The following is a 15849-nucleotide window of genomic DNA, read 5'->3' as shown; positions in this document are numbered from 1 at the left end:
TGAAGCAAGTAGGGAATGCATATGGTTGAGATCAATGATTCATTTTATTCGAGAAAAATATGGGTTGGAATGTGATAAAAGACCCACAATTTTATACGAAGACAATGCTGCATGCATAGCCCAATTGAAGGGAGGATTCATAAAAGGAGATAGAATGAAGCACATTTCACCAAAATTATTCTATACACACGATCTTCAGAAAAATGGTGACACTGATGTGCAACAAATCCGTTCAAGTGACAATCCGGCAGATTTATTCACTAAATCTTTATCAACTTCAGCTTTTGAGAAGAAGGTATACAAGATTGGAATGCGGAAACTTAAATATTTGAAACAAGATTTTCTTCAGGGGGAGTAAAATACGCGATATACTCTTTTTTCCTTACTAAGGTTTTTTTCCCACAGGATTTTTCTTATAAGGTTTTTAATGAGGCAGCTAGCAATGCGTATTATTAAATATGTGTACTTTTTTTCCTTCACTAGGATTTTTTCCCACATAGTTTTTTCCTAGTAAAGTTTTAATGAGGCACATTATCTTTTAATGAACATCCAATGAGGAATGTTATGAAAATAATTATATTGTGTATGTTCATTTATTACTCCGCTATAGATAATCTTCCTGAAGAAGATTATCCATTTAGTACTCTATTGAAGTTTATCTACAAGCAGCTGATGCAAGCAGGTTGCAAGCAACTCAATGAAATGATTTGCAGCAGCTTCTTATTAAACAGACAGGTTGCAAGCAGCTCATGCAGACAACTTACAAGCAGCTAAAGAAAAGCCTTGCAGCTGCTTCCTGAAAAGCCTCACAGCTGCTTCCTTTTTTCTATAAATAGAGGAGTTTTCAGTTCATTATATACATGAATTTGAAGTTGAATAATATATCAATTTCTCTCTATACTTGTCTTCAGTTTATCTACTTTATAGTATTTATTTTATAACAGTAAATAATTTAATTTTTTATGTGAAAACCAATGGGTATATTACAATAGGTCGACACTGTTTCAAAAATAATGCAAAATAAACATCAATTTGGAAATAAAAGTAAAACTCAACACCACATACATTTGTGTTTATATGCTCATTTGCCTACAACTCGGACTCGAACCTTAAGTTACGCTGTTACATTATGCACGAACAGACTTCGCACAACCAGCTTATGTAGAAAATAAATACATCTTCTCCGCCAATAGACTTGCGACCTCCATGCTATGTTCAACCTAAAACCTATTCCGACTTCTAAAAAACCAAGAGTTACATTGATCCGAAATTGTACAAATTTGCATCAACGTTCCAATGGTTTCTGATTGTTAAATGAAATCTGCTCTAAACGTATCGACTTAGGCCCCATCTGAAGGTTGCTGCAAAGCTGTAACAAAAATCAGCTCCTTTTTCACCAAACCTTCAAACTGTGGGAAAACTTGAACTATTGCAGCCACACTATAGTAACATTGCTGTTCAGCATATAAAACACTGAAAATTCCAGGAGCGTAGAACAAAATTGATTTCTCATCAAAAAGTTTTGCCTGAGTACTGGCACCTAAAGCAACATCTCTCCATCAGGGCCAGTGATCATATTCTCCAAGTCTTTTTGTGACAAAAGAGTTTTCTTGCCCAATGCACCGTTCTTATCATATGGCTGAGCCATTTTCCTCAAGAACTGTATCCACAAGAAGGAAAGTTTAAGAATCAAAAAGTGCCAGTTCTTCTAATGCAATCAAATTGATGCTTCTGTCCAAGACAATATAAGGAGACAACAGAACAGTCCATTCCCTAAACTAACGTGAGACATTCTAACACCCCGTTCCCTTAACTGACGTGAGACATTCTAACACCCCCTTCCCCTGCATGCTCAGGGACTAGATATTTGAATCATGAGCAATATAACAGGGCGCACAACATTGGGTAAACCAAGAATAGGGATGTATCTGACTCTAATACCATGTTGAGAAAATGAACTTTGCGCCTAACTCAACCTTAGAAGTTAGCTCGTGCGATGAGAACTGCCCAAGACCATAAACAACAGCACATTCCCTTAACCAGTGTGGTTACATTCTAACACTAACTCCAACAACCTAGCCCTTCCCTTGGGACCCTTACGACCGAGAATAGAAAAGAGAGGACAACGAAAGCAAATTTTCAGGAGGACATAGAGCACATTTGATAATTCACAAAAACTGCAGAAGTTGAACACTCCTAAGAGCAGAGAACAGTTCTCTTGCATCTGAATATTAACAGCGTACAGGAAAGAGGATATACCTCTTTTGCTATGTACACGGCCATGTCTGTACTCAAGTTCAAGTGAGCATCCCGTAAATGAGAAAGTATCCATCCAGGCAACTTAGACCGCTTATCATGACGGCTATATCTGATCACAAGATAAAGAGGCAAGGCATCATAAGCATCTGGTTTCAATTTTTTTTTTTTGGGTGTGTGTCTCTGTGTTTGTGTGTGTGTGTGTGGGGGGGGGGGGGGGGGACAAGTAAATATTCAAAAAACAAAAATCACCCAGGAGGGCTAGCTATTTAATTTTACGTTAGGATAATAGATAAGAGGTCCTGTAAAACATATAACCAGTTGCTTGTGCATCTTTTTGTAAATTCCACTTCCAACTTGTCTGTTCTATTAATATTATAGAAATGACCCAGACAAAGAAGTAAACCTTTTGTCAGCAAAAATCATCATGCCATAATCTGCCTTTGAACGGATAACTCGCCCCACACATTGAGCAGCTTGCCTCTGAATATATATGTATATATGGAGTTAATTATATCAAAACGAAGTCCCAAAGAAATATTATAAGGACTTGACTGAGTCTGAAAGTACCAAAGCATCAAAGGTAAGAAAATCGCCCTCTTTTATCTGGAAAGTCTCCCTAAGATACTCCAATCGTGCAAGTAATATTCTGCAAATTTAACAAGGTAAAGGTGCAATTTATAGCATTAAATAGATAAGTTCACACGTCTCAATCAGAGAAAAGATTCTCCCATTAAAGAAGATAATCTTTTCATTATTAGATCATAAGGAATATGCTCTTGCAGTTTCTCTCTGATTAAAAAGATAAACATCCATTCATTATTCGATCATAAGAGAACAGTTTCTTTTTGATGAAGCTTATGACTTGAGAACAATTAGCTTAAGTGTATTGATCTTGCTTGTCAGGTGACTCTAATAAGAGGGCAGTATTTTAACTTTTAAATTGAGATTTTGGTGGTACATAGTCTTGTTAAAAACTAAATTGTAGTCATGGAAGCCAAACCAACCAAATGGACAGCTCTAATAACAGTAAATCCTCTAATTCACATAAAATCCAAGTTAAGTACCTCAGTACATGAAAGTGAAGCATAAGACGTAGAGATATTAACCTGCTTAGTGTATATTGGAAAGGAACACCAAACATGATCACAAGCCTGCCGTAGTGTCTATCAAAGTCTATACCTTCAGCTACTTTTCCCCTGCACAGTAACACAGACATATTTTAAAGCAAAAAGAGAGAAAATGCAAACTCAAAAATAAATTAGGCCAAAACCAAACCAAACCAGAAGCATAAATTTTGAAAAGGGTTTGAACTCATTCTTGTCCAAAGATCAGTTTTCCATTTTCGAAAGTTGAGTTAATTCAGTTGCTGACCTGAATTAACCAAACTCGCCCGAAGGCCGAAACAAATGAAATACTGACCCCATAGTATTTTTTGTTTGGCAAAGAAGAAACACGCAAGGAAGAAGTACAAAATTGTTAAATGCATAAACTCGAAAAAAGATTCACCTAGCAACCGAAAAGAAAACAGCACCCCTCCCACTATCACAAGCCCTGCGATAATTATCCAAAGCCAATGTAGTCTCTACAACATCCTGGGTCTCAATAAATACGAGTTTATGTTGCATTATATCCTGCATCATATAACGACGATAAGAAAAAACAGTAGAGAGAAGGAGCCACATGTGTTTGCTAAGGCATAGTCGTAAAGCATTATCTCAATCAGTTCATATAAAATAAAAGGTATACTGACACCTTTAATATTCCTGATTCATGCCAACTATTGACAATTCCATCCATATAAGAGTAACTGACAAAGAAACAGACAACGCCATCTGGAACGACAGACACCATTTCTAGCAAAAGCTTCCCATAATTTTTCTCGACGCCAGGATCACTTCTCAGATCATACTTTGTGCTTACTGGAAGCTGATCACTGAAATTAACACAAATACAGAACAGATAACATATACCAAACCCGAAGGGGGTTGGGGTTGAGACTAGTATAATTATAGGGTCAACAACTGGTTCAAAGATTTACCTTCCCCGTGTAAGGACCATTGGGCATATGCAATCCCTTGTCAAAGACATCTTGAAGCTTCGACTAACTACCGGATTGAAATTGAGAAGACGCGGGTAGAGATCAATTGGACTAAGGGTCCCGGATGTAATAACAACAGATTGGAATCGTTCAAAAACGGGCTTTATGGCGAGAGAAGCATCGTGACAGGTAAGCTGGCATGCCAAATTATTTCTGAGGTAAGGAAATTGAACACTAATAGTAAAACAACTACTGAAAGATCACTGTCGACTGAGACATCTTTATAGTTGAATGTATTTCGATATAGTAATAGTAACAATATTCTTAGAAAAAAAAATTTCATTACAGAACACGGATTACTATTAGACCAATTGAGACAATCATTAAAAGAAAAATAAGATTAGTCAAAGCAAGACAAATGGACACCATTCTCGGATAGATAAGGGGTGGCATAATAGTAAGTGCCTGAAGAACAACTAACAAAACAAGAGCACTAGAAATATCCAATATCTCCATGATAAAATGTTCCGAAGAAACTAAGACCAATAATTTCTGATACAGATAAATCAATGGGAAAATAACATTTTTGGGCCGCCCAACAAAAAAAAAACGCAAATGTATATGTTTTCTATATTAAGTGTAAATATGCTTTGTATATTTGCGCTACCGCCTGTAATTATTTTCTGCCGCCGGGCTAAAAATGGAAAAAATCCCAAATTAAATCAAGAGATATATGTTGCAAACTTAGACTAGCTTGAGCTATTATAAGACAAATACGTCCACAGTTGCCTCATGAGCAGCAAACACGCACCTGAAGGACAGGATCAGGAATATGTGGCATTCTCTCGTCAAAAGGTTCAATTATAATTGAAAAGCCCCGAGAGTACGTCCCTACCAACGTTGCAAGGTCACAAATAGTTTGCACATGCAGAAACTCATCTGTATCAGTTATCTCCAGGGTTAACATAAGAGAGTGAAGCCTATCATAACAAAATTTTAACATCTTTTGGTCGATTCCAACTTGTGTAGTAATAGAAGCAACAAAGGCAACAGGACCCTCCTTTTCCACATTTTCAGTGTCAAGACGCCCTTTAAGATACTGGACAAATCTTCGCAAAACAGATAAGAAGTGCTCTGCTCGCCTTATATTTCCAGGCACCGCTTCCTTCATGATGTCATCAGGTAAGGCAGGATTAGCAAGCCATACATCCTGAGCTATAACAAAGAAGAAATAGATGAGCGAACACCTCGGTTAATATCACTAGTACATGATTAGAAGTACTCAGTCAACAGACAGTATATTCAAAATACCAGGCAGTCTTTGTGCTAGACCCTCAACAAGACGATTATACTCTGCTCGCAATCGACCAGCATCAGTGGCCTTCAGCCTTCCTACCATGCAAGATGTTAGACAAACATGGTATTCAGCACTTGTCTACTTTTCTTTCTTCTTCTTTACGTATTTTCCTTTTCGGGGCTTGTGGGGAGGGGGTTATAGATTATAACAGATGATAACATCATATATGCTAAGGCTGAACAATCTCTGAGGTACTCCAAATATGCTTAAAACTTAACCAAAAGAACTACAGCATAAGTAAAGAATTCAAATGGTATTAGCAAATTTATACTTCTATTTTGTGTACGTAAGAATATGCAAACTATGGTTCAGCATGAAGGGGGGCATGGACACAAAATGTCCCGGCGATTATCACTAAAATCAACATTATAGTATAGAACAAGTATTTAAATTTTGTGGGGCTAAGTGCAAAACAAACAACATCAACATGCGAAGTTAAGCATTCCCGGTGCAGGAAGATAACAAGTAGCACTCATAAGAAGCTTACCTAACGTAACAATTACCTTTCAATTTCCTGAGACATCCTACTGAGATTCCTTGTTGCCCCTTCAAGCGTCTGCTTCCTCACACTAACACTAAGTGCCTCAATGCATACATTGTCTATATTATGGGCCTCATCAAACACCACAACACACTCTCTCTCCATCTCCTTTGATATAATACCAGCAACCTTGGGATCAAGCAGGTATTGGTAGCTATAAACCACAACATTTGCCTGCTGCACCATATGCCGCGCTAAAAAGTATGGGCACCAACCTTTTTCCTTACCGTACATCCTTAACTCCTGCAACAATACAGTTTAATCATCTAACAAGAACATATGCAAACTTGAGCACCTCCATCAACAGAGAAGAATACAGAGTATAAAACTTGACTAGAGCAAAAAATTCTAGTCAAGAATCAATCTTTAGAGCATAGAATGCAATTTCCAAACAAGTATATCTCATTTCGCCACTGCAAATACAAGCACTTCTCAAGCCAAATTGAATTGGATATAACGGATGTCTTTGTATCCTCCAAAAAAATCATTGCCAAACAATGAGCTCCTGCACGAATGGAGACTAACCGTCTTACATGGATATATGCAAACTCGAGCACCTCCGTTATCAGAGAAAATATCAACAACAAAACTTGACTCAAACATAGACAGAGAAATTTCTGGTCAAGAATCAGTCCATGAAGCATGGGATGCAGTGCAAAAACTAGTCACATCTCTTCAACACTGCAAATTTAAGCGCTTCTTTATAACCCGGTTCTCTTTCTAACAATCTTACAGGAACATATGCAAACTTGGGCACCCACTTTAACACGAAAGCATAAGCAATCAAACTTGACTCAATAATGACAGTAAAAGTTCTAGTCAAGGATCAGCCCTTAGACCATAGAATGCAATGAAAAAACAAGTCTTATCTCTCTTCCGGTTGCAAATTCAGGTGTTTCTCTATGACCCCTTCTCAAACCAAAGTAGATTAGACACAATTGTCATTGCATCCTTCACAAAAAGCAATATCAACAATGACCAATTTGTTTCCCAGCTGGTGCAAGCAAAAAAGTGTCTTTTTCCTAACTCTGCCTATGTGAGCTTCACAAAAGCATAACTAGATGAAATGGGAGTGTTCCAATAGGTTGATGGAAGCTTAAAAATAGTCTAACTTTGAATCAGATTCATATAGCCAAACTCCAACTTTTTTTTAATAACCAAAGGGCCAATGGCGCAAGGCACCAAACTCGGCGGATAATGAGTCCGCTCCTCTACCATTCCCCACTTAAACACCACACTTTCGTCTGTGACATGGTTCAAACCCGTGACATGCGCCTAACCGACAAAACACGCACTAAGCTCATTTCACTATACCAAAGCCTGGGGCCAGCCAACTCCAACTAATTTGATCGAGGCATAGTCATTCATGAGTTTAAGTTGCATGCACTGATGCATTGTCAGTGTAGAAAATATTTACACGATCAGGTCATTTAAAAGGCAATTGTAGGTAACTAACTCTGTCCAACAAGCATTAATTAGTAACCTGAAATAAATGGTAAGTAACCTACTATAATAGGTTAAATTACACTAACACTATAAAAATGTATTACAATGTCAGTGCGTATAACTTAAATACCTGCAAAGTATAAACGCCAGCAGGCAAAGTGGAAGTACCAGCCTTATCAGCAGCATCATAATTCTCAAAAAATGGACAAGTTGGAACATTAGGGTTTTCAATAGCAAGTGCTCTAGCCCAACTAGCAGTCAATTTCCTACAACCAGCATCAACAGAATCTCTATTCTCAGCAGAAACAACATTCGGGTTCACACACAAATTCTTCCTTGACGAAAGCCCGATTGCCAGCATCCGGGCCCCCGGCCCGAACTGCTGCAACTGATAATTATACAATAATTTAAGCTCGGCTAATGTTTTTTCCATCTCATGTACAGTTCTTGTACAGTAAAGAAGCTTAATTGGGCTTGAGGGTTTTGAAAGTCTGTAACTTGTGATTAAGGAAAGTAAAGCTATGGTTTTTCCAGTGCCTGTTGGCATTTCAAGAAGACAATGGCCTTTTGCATCTAAGGCCCTTTTGAGTTCTAACATGTATGAGTATTGTTCTGGGTATATGTTGTCATATGGGAAGTAAACTGTTATGTCTTCTAATTGGAATTTCATGATTTGGGTTTTTGGTTTTTTTCTTGTTTTGTGATCTTAATTGAATCTTGGTAGCTTTTTTGGGTTTTTAATAAAAAAGATTGAATCTTGGTAGTTTTTTCTGGAGAATAAAGAGGAAAATTTGAGACCCTAATGGAGGAGTGAAGCGGAGAAGAAGTGAGGGGGTGGGTGTGGTGGAGAGGGAAGAGCTTGAGGACGTATTTATTTACTAGTAATAGTACCCGTCAATATTAAAAAATACTAATTAAATTAATTTTGATCAAGATTGTGTGAACAAATTACATCATATTATTTTAATAAATTTCAATTGTAATCTCTTATAAAGTTGATGAAAAAAATCTCTTATATAATTATCGAATAATATTTTTATTTTGTATAATTTTATTATATTATCCAATGTTTTATATTTTTAATATAAATTTGTATTAATATATTATTTTGTTTAATATTTTTGTCTACTACTCTATTTTTAATGTAATATAGAAGATATATATTTTGTTACTCTTCAAAAATAATTTAATTTTAAATTTTATTTTCTCAATTTTTAGTTATGTAAATTTATCAATAATATTTAGTTACTTTACGTGATTTTTTAAAAATTAATTCAAAACATATCCATATTAAACCATGTGTCAGCCTAATAATAAGCCACTTGCCATTGCTCAATAAGTTTTTTTTTTTGCGCAAATCTCCTACATTTTAATGCAATAAGAGTAAAAAATTAATTATATCTCCTAAAATTTTGGTAACTAATATATATGCAATAACTTATTTTCCCTCTCTTAGATTTTGGCTATCTTTTTAATTGATTTTTAATGCAATAAACTTAAAAATTAATTATATATCCAAGATTGTTTTCTTTTACACTAATTAAAAAAGTATTGTATTACTTATCTAATGAAATCTTAGCTTTTCAATTTGATCTTAGGTTATAAATATTGTTATAAAAATATATGTATATTTATTTTTTCTTTACACTAATTTCAAAAAATTGTATTATTTATCCTATCATTTAATTTACTTTATTAATTTTTGCTAAGTATTTTGCTCCATGCATTTTTTTATTTATTAATATTGCTAAATAATTTATTTATTTATTTTGATTTTTAAGATTAAAATATTCTGGTGATGACGCTTATCGTCCTATCCTTGAATTTTGCCAAGTATTTTATTTATTTATTTTGCTTTTTAAAATTGAGTTTTTTCTGGTGATGACACTTGTCATCTTCTCCTTGGTTGTCTCTCCTATTATATATAGATACTAGTATTAGTACATGCACGATGCTTGGACAAATATCAAATTATAATATAAATTATTTGGATTATATGCAAATTACGTTAAAATTTAAACCTTCCAGATAAAATTTACATATAATTATTAGATATCAATTAAGAAGCTGGACATGAAACTGTTTCTCATATTGTCATTTTCAGGGGAAGATAAACTATTTTCCTTTATATATATATATATATATATATTTTATTTTTTTTATTTTTTTTTGAAAAATAAGACAGAACAACGATTTTTTTTTCTATTTTTTCTTTGGTTTTAATAAAACATCACGTTATAATATGTCTTATTTGAGCATATTGTTCTAACAAAATTCTTACTACCACTTTATGTTTTACCTCAAAGTCGAATAAGTCTTATCCTTTTACATTTTCACTCAAAAAAATTTCTATTTAATCTTTGCTTTGAAACAGCCTCTCTACCCCTCCCGGGTCAAGCTAGGGGTAAGGTATGCGTACACACTTCCCTCCCAATACCCCACACGTGGGATTATAGCGGGTTGTTGTTGTTGTTGCTATTTAATATTTGCTTATAGTTGTTGCATTATTCATTACTTAATATTGTTATATTTTTTTTGTGATCTTTTATTAGCTTACCAATTGATTTAATTTCTTGCTTATTACCCTTTTAATAATCATATATAAATATAATTTTTTTATTCCTAATATTTAATGTATTTTTATACTTGTATCCTCTTACTCATAGCTTTTTCGGTATTTAAATCTATCAATAATATTTTTGAGTATTATTTTAATATATTTATCCTTAAATTAATTTAAAGTATAAATATTCCCACACTATCTATGTTTTCCTATTTATATACTTTTACCCCTATTGTGAAATTTTAATTAGTTTTTTATATTAATATTTTATTATATAATCAGAATATGTAGTATCGCATTGTGTTATTTTATAAGTTTGAATTAGTCTAAAATATTAATACATAAGTTTAAATTGTTATATTTAAATCTATTGTATTTTCTTATAATTATTTTTATATCACGTGAAATTAAATTTTCTTTCTTTTTTAGTTTCAGGATACAAATTTAATTTTTATTTTCGTTACTAAATTACCTACATGAAACATTTATTTTGTATTCTTAAAATTTTAATGTGTTATCTAATTGTTATTTTTATTTATCTAGTAAAATTTTAATTTGTGGTCCCACCCATAGTTTGAGCATTTAAACCATAAATTTTAATCTATTCTCAAGTTCAAATTATCCTTTCTTTCTATTTCTAACATTAAATATTTTTTAATTTTAAATTATTGCTATTACGTTACTTAATATATAGTATTTCATGTTTTCATGTAGCCTTCATTAACTTTTCTATTTATTTAATATGATTATACATTTATATTCTTTAATATATTATAGATCAATGTGTTTTTTTTTAAATATTGATATAAATATTTATATTATTTTAAATTAATACTCGAAATTATTAAATTATTTAAATTTATTAATAATATTTTTAAGAATTATATAGCAAGATATAAATATTTATATTAATTAAAATAAATACTCGAAATTATTAAATTTATTAAAAATATCTTTAAATATTATATAGTAAATTTTTTAATATTTTGATTTAGTTATTTATTATTAATTAATTAAAAATAAAGATATATGTAGCTTTTCTAGTTATGCCATATGGCCGAATTAGTTATTAGTTAATTAGTTAATATGTTATATGTGGCTAATTTTAAAGTTGTCACTTGGCTTCAGGAGATGTGCTTTTTCCTCTCCTTTTAATAATTATAGAATTAATTACTTAAAAAATAAGTTATATGTGGCTTTTTCTAATTATGACATTTGTCTGAATTAGTTATTCGTTATTAGTTAATAGTTAATATATTACATGTGGCTAATTTTAAGGTTGTCACTTGTGTAACGACTCGACCGGTCGTTTTGAGCTCTAGCGCGTCGTCTAGTGGTTTGAGGCCTTGAGTAGCTTCTCTTTATGTATTATGACTTGTACGTGTGGTCGAAATTGAATTTCGGGAAGTTCGGAGTTGATTTGGAAAGAAAATTCTAATTTCTGAAGCTTTAAGTTGGAAGAATTGACTAAGGTTTGACTTTTGAGTAACGACCTCAGAATCGGGATTTGAAGGTTCCAACAGGTTCGTATGATGATTTTGATTTTAGGAGCGTGTCCGGATGTCGATTTGGAGGTCCGTAGGTCATTTCGGCGTCAATTGGCAAAAGTTAAAAATTGGATGATGTTGGGAAGTTTGTCCGGGAGTGGACTTTTTGATATCGGGGTTGGATTCCGATTCCAGAAGTGGGAGTAGGTCTGTAATGTTAATTATGACTTGTGTGCAAAATTTGAGGTCAATCAAACTTGATTTGATAGAATTTGGCGTCGAATGTAGAAGTTTGAAATTCCAAAGTTTATTGAGCTTGAATTGGGATGCGATTCGTGATTTTAGCGTTGTTTGATATGATTTGAAGGCTTGACTAAGTTCGTATTGTATTTTTGGACATGTTGGTATATTTGGTTAAGGTCCCGAGGGCCTCAGGTGAATTTCGAATGGTTAACGGATTAATTTTTGGACTTATGAAATGTTGAAGCTGGACAGCAACTAGTGTGATCGCTTCTGCGATATCTTGGTCGCAGAAGTGACATCGCACAAGCGAGGTCGAGCTCGCAGAAGCGAAATGGGAAGGGGCAAGGCAGTGGTCGCAGGTGCGAAAAAATTCCCGCACTTGCGGAATCGCAGAAGCGAGAAATGAAGACGCAGAAGGGGCTGGTCCGCAGATGCGCGATTGGCCATCGCAAAAGCGCCTGCGCAGAAGCCAAAATGCTTCCGTAGATGCGACGTCTCAGCTGGGCAGAACATAAGGGGGGCGAACTTGGTCATTTCATTATTTTCATTTGGGATTTTTGGAGCTCGGTTCTTGGGCGATTTTGAGGAGTTTTCATCATGTAACACAAGGTAAGTAATTTCCCACTTGTAGTGAGCTTAATGTAAGGTTTATATGCGGATTTAAGGTGGAAAATTTAGGAAAATTGTGGGATTTTGGTAGAAACCCTAAAATTTATAAATTTTGGATTTTGACCACGATTTTGGAAATGGGATTAAGAATAAATTGCATATTTGAGTTAGTAATGGTATGGGGTAAGGTTAATCTTCGAAATTTTTTGGAATCCGGACACGTAAGCCCGAGGGTTGACTTTATCAACTTTTCGAGCGGAGTTGAAAATTATTTAAATTGATTAATTATGGGTATTAGAGTATATTTTGATTGGTTTGCACCTTGTTTGACTAGTTTTGGATCGACGAGCATCGGTTTGAGGTGTTAGAGAGGCTTTGGAGCCGGTTGTGGAATTTCGAAGCGGGGTAAGTCTCATGTCTAACTCTGTGAGGGGGAAACTACCCCTAGGTGATGTATTTGATATGTGCTACTTGTTGCGGGGGCTACGTACGCACAAAGTGACGAGAGTCCGTACGTAGCTAAATCCATGTTATTATCCGAGTATACTTAGGTTCACACCATACTATAACTGTACTATTCGAGTTGTCTCCTGCCAATTAAATTCCTTTATTTTACGTTGCGACTTGAGACTAGACTTGTGTAGAGTGATAGACTTGCTATTGTAGAGATTCGACGGGCTTCATGATTAGCCGCGAAATAATTGTACTCCTCTTATGAATTTCTCCCGCGTTATGCGTTCTCAACTAAAGGTTTCCCAAAAATTTATAACTCACACGTCTGTTTGTGAGTGGGGCCAAGGACCCGTCAAAGCTTTTTATTCTAATGGGATCGGGTTGTTCGCCTTGGCAGGATAGATACATCTATCGTTCGTGTCGTTCGACCCTCGGCAGTGCGCACATTATGATGTATCGGGTCGTACGCCTCGACAGGATTATGTACCACACTCTCATGGGAGCGGCCGTTCACCTCGGAAATAAAATAGATGTATCTATGGTTCGACAATGTTATGATGGATCGGGTCGTATGCCTCGGCATTTCTATAAAATACTCTTATGAAATTGTGCGTAAAAATTGGCAAGAAGCCAACATATCTGTGAGTTTTTTCCTGATTGAACTGTGACGACCTATCTGGTAAGGTCTATTATATATATATTCTGATTGAGGAGGTAACTACTAGTTGAGAGCTTGAGTTATTGCTGAGAGGAGAATTTTGCCACGTATTATACTTGTTATTTCACTTATTTACTCTGACTCACACCTGTTTACTTTTACTATATCTGTCTTATTGCACTACTAGTAAGTATTGATGTCGACCCCTTATTACTACTTCTCTGGGTTGGGCTAGATACTTATTGGGTACGCATTGATTTAAAAGTGTTTAACAGGTGGGTCGGGCCGGACCGGGTTGAGAAAAAAGGTGACCGGTCGATTTCCAATTTGGGCCGGTTATCGGTTTTTTCAAACTGGGCTTAATGGGTCCGTGTCCATCCGGGTAAAAATGAACCGGAATGGTTACGGGTCTAAGGGGTCGGGCTGGGTTTATTTTTTTTATTTTTTTTTGTATTTTGTATAAGACTCGGGTTAAGACATTAGGAGGCAACTCTGAGCATTTTTCGGTTGTAATGGGGTTACACCAAGGTTCTGCGCTCAGTCCGTTCTTATTCGCCCTGGTGATGGACGCGTTAACACACCATATTCAAGGAGAAGTACCATGGTGCATGTTATTCGCCGATGACATAGTTCTGATTGATGAATCGCGAGCCGGTGTTAATGAGAGGCTAGAGGTTTGGAGACAGGCTCTTGAGTCTAAGGGTTCTAAGCTGAGCAGGACGAAGACGGAATACCCAGAGTGTAAGTTTAGCGCTGATCCAGGGGAAGTGGGCGTGGATGTGAGGCTTGATTCGTAGGTCATCCTGAGTAGAGGCAGCTTCAAGTACCTTGGTTCGGTTATCCAGGGGGGAGATCGACGAGGATGTCACACACCGTATTGGGGTAGGATGGATGAAGTGTAGGTTAGCATCTGGAGTGTTATGTGACAAGAGAGTGCTACCGATACTCAAAGGTAAGTTCTATAAAGCGGTGGTTAGACTGGCCATGATGTATGGGGCTGAGTGTTGGCCGGTTACGAACTCACATATCTAGAAGATGAAAGTAGCAGAAATGAGGATGTTACGGTGGATGTGCAGGCACACTGGGATAGATAAGATTAGGAATGACGATATTTGGGAGAAGGTGCACGTGGCTCCCATTGATGACAAGATACGGGAAGCGAGGCTTAGATGGTTCGTACATATTCAGAGGAGAAGCCCAGATGCTCCGGTACGGAGATGTGAGCGCCTGGTTGTGGAGGGCACGAGAAGAGGTAGAGGGAGGCCTAAGAAGTATTGGGGAGAGGTGATCTGGCAGGATATGGCGAGGCTCCAGATTTTTGAGGACATGAAACTTGATAGGAAGATGTGGAGGTCGAGTATTAGGGTTGTAGGTTAGGAGGTAGTTGAGTCGTGCCTTACTTCGTACCATTGTGGGACTAGCCATGTAAGGTTTTTGCCTAAGATAGCTAGTGGCAATGTTATGTCTTACTATTTCACTTTTCAGTGCAGGTCCTATTTACTAGCTATCGCTTTTGCTCTGCATCTTTCGTCTGGATTTCATGGTATTTCTATTTTTTTTATGATTGATGTGGTGATACTAATATTGTCTCCCTTTGCTTTGCATCTTTCTTCTGGATTTTACGGTGTTCCCATTTTTCCTATGACTGATGTGGTGGTATTAATATTGTCTCATTTTGCCCTTTTGTCTTTTTGTTTTCTTGAGCCGAGGGTCTTTCAGAAACAGCCTCTCTACTCCTTCAGGGTAGGGGTAAGGTCTGCGTACAACACTACCCTTCCCAGACTTCATTAGTGGGATTTCACTAGGTTGTTATTGTTGTTGTTGTTTGTATTTTGTATAACTATCGTAATTTATATTAATATAAAGTAAAAATATAAAACAAAAAAACAATCTTATAAAAAGAGTGTTTGAATAAAAGGATGCAAAGGCTTTAAAATCTTTATATTTGAAATTTTGAATATTTCATTAAGAATTTAAGATAATAGAATACAATAAAGATGGAAAAAAATTGCACTTATAATTTGCAAGTGCTTTTTTTATTTCAAACTTACAAATTGAAGTTTACATTTAACAACAAGTAAATTAATGAAAAAAAGAGTAAATTCAAAGGTTTTGCATTGCCTTAGTAAGTTCTTCATAATCAATATGAACTTCTTGGCCATTTTCTGGAGTGTTAAATTCAGATGGGTTACCAT

The 15849-nt window shown here is 35.5% G+C and overlaps 1 protein-coding gene across 1 annotated transcript; it reads right to left on the bottom strand.

Moving 5' to 3' along the window:
• Positions 1–1031: 1031 nt before the first annotated feature.
• On the bottom strand, positions 1032–8487 carry LOC142161633 (general transcription and DNA repair factor IIH helicase subunit XPD-like). Its single transcript, XM_075233881.1, has 12 exons — positions 7772–8487; positions 6158–6438; positions 5609–5685; positions 5109–5512; positions 4298–4491; positions 4012–4192; positions 3766–3890; positions 3366–3455; positions 2827–2905; positions 2663–2739; positions 2260–2368; positions 1032–1660 (listed from the first exon to the last, which is right to left on the bottom strand). The coding sequence occupies exons 1-12, from the start codon at positions 8309–8311 to the stop codon at positions 1541–1543; spliced, it is 2277 nt and encodes a 758-aa protein (XP_075089982.1). The 5' UTR covers positions 8312–8487; the 3' UTR covers positions 1032–1540.
• Positions 8488–15849: the final 7362 nt, after the last annotated feature.

Source organism: Nicotiana tabacum, chromosome 17 (assembly GCF_000715075.1).
Source record: "Nicotiana tabacum cultivar K326 chromosome 17, ASM71507v2, whole genome shotgun sequence".
In the NCBI taxonomy this organism is placed as follows: domain Eukaryota; kingdom Viridiplantae; phylum Streptophyta; class Magnoliopsida; order Solanales; family Solanaceae; genus Nicotiana; species Nicotiana tabacum.
Note: the sequence above shows the minus strand (reverse complement) of the source record. Positions and strands in the feature narration are given on the sequence as shown.

What these genes read in the sequence shown, in the direction of transcription:
- LOC142161633 (XM_075233881.1), bottom strand. Translation starts at nt 8,311, where the DNA reads ATGAAATTCCAATTAGAAGACATAACAGTTTACTTCCCATATGACAAC. An exon ending in ATGAATCAGGAATATTAAAG is followed by an intron (nt 3,891 to 4,011) that starts GTGTCAGTATAC and finishes TATATGATGCAG; the next exon opens with GATATAATGCAACATAAACT. An exon ending in ATGATTTTTGCTGACAAAAG is followed by an intron (nt 2,369 to 2,662) that starts GTTTACTTCTTT and finishes TCTTGTGATCAG; the next exon opens with ATATAGCCGTCATGATAAGC.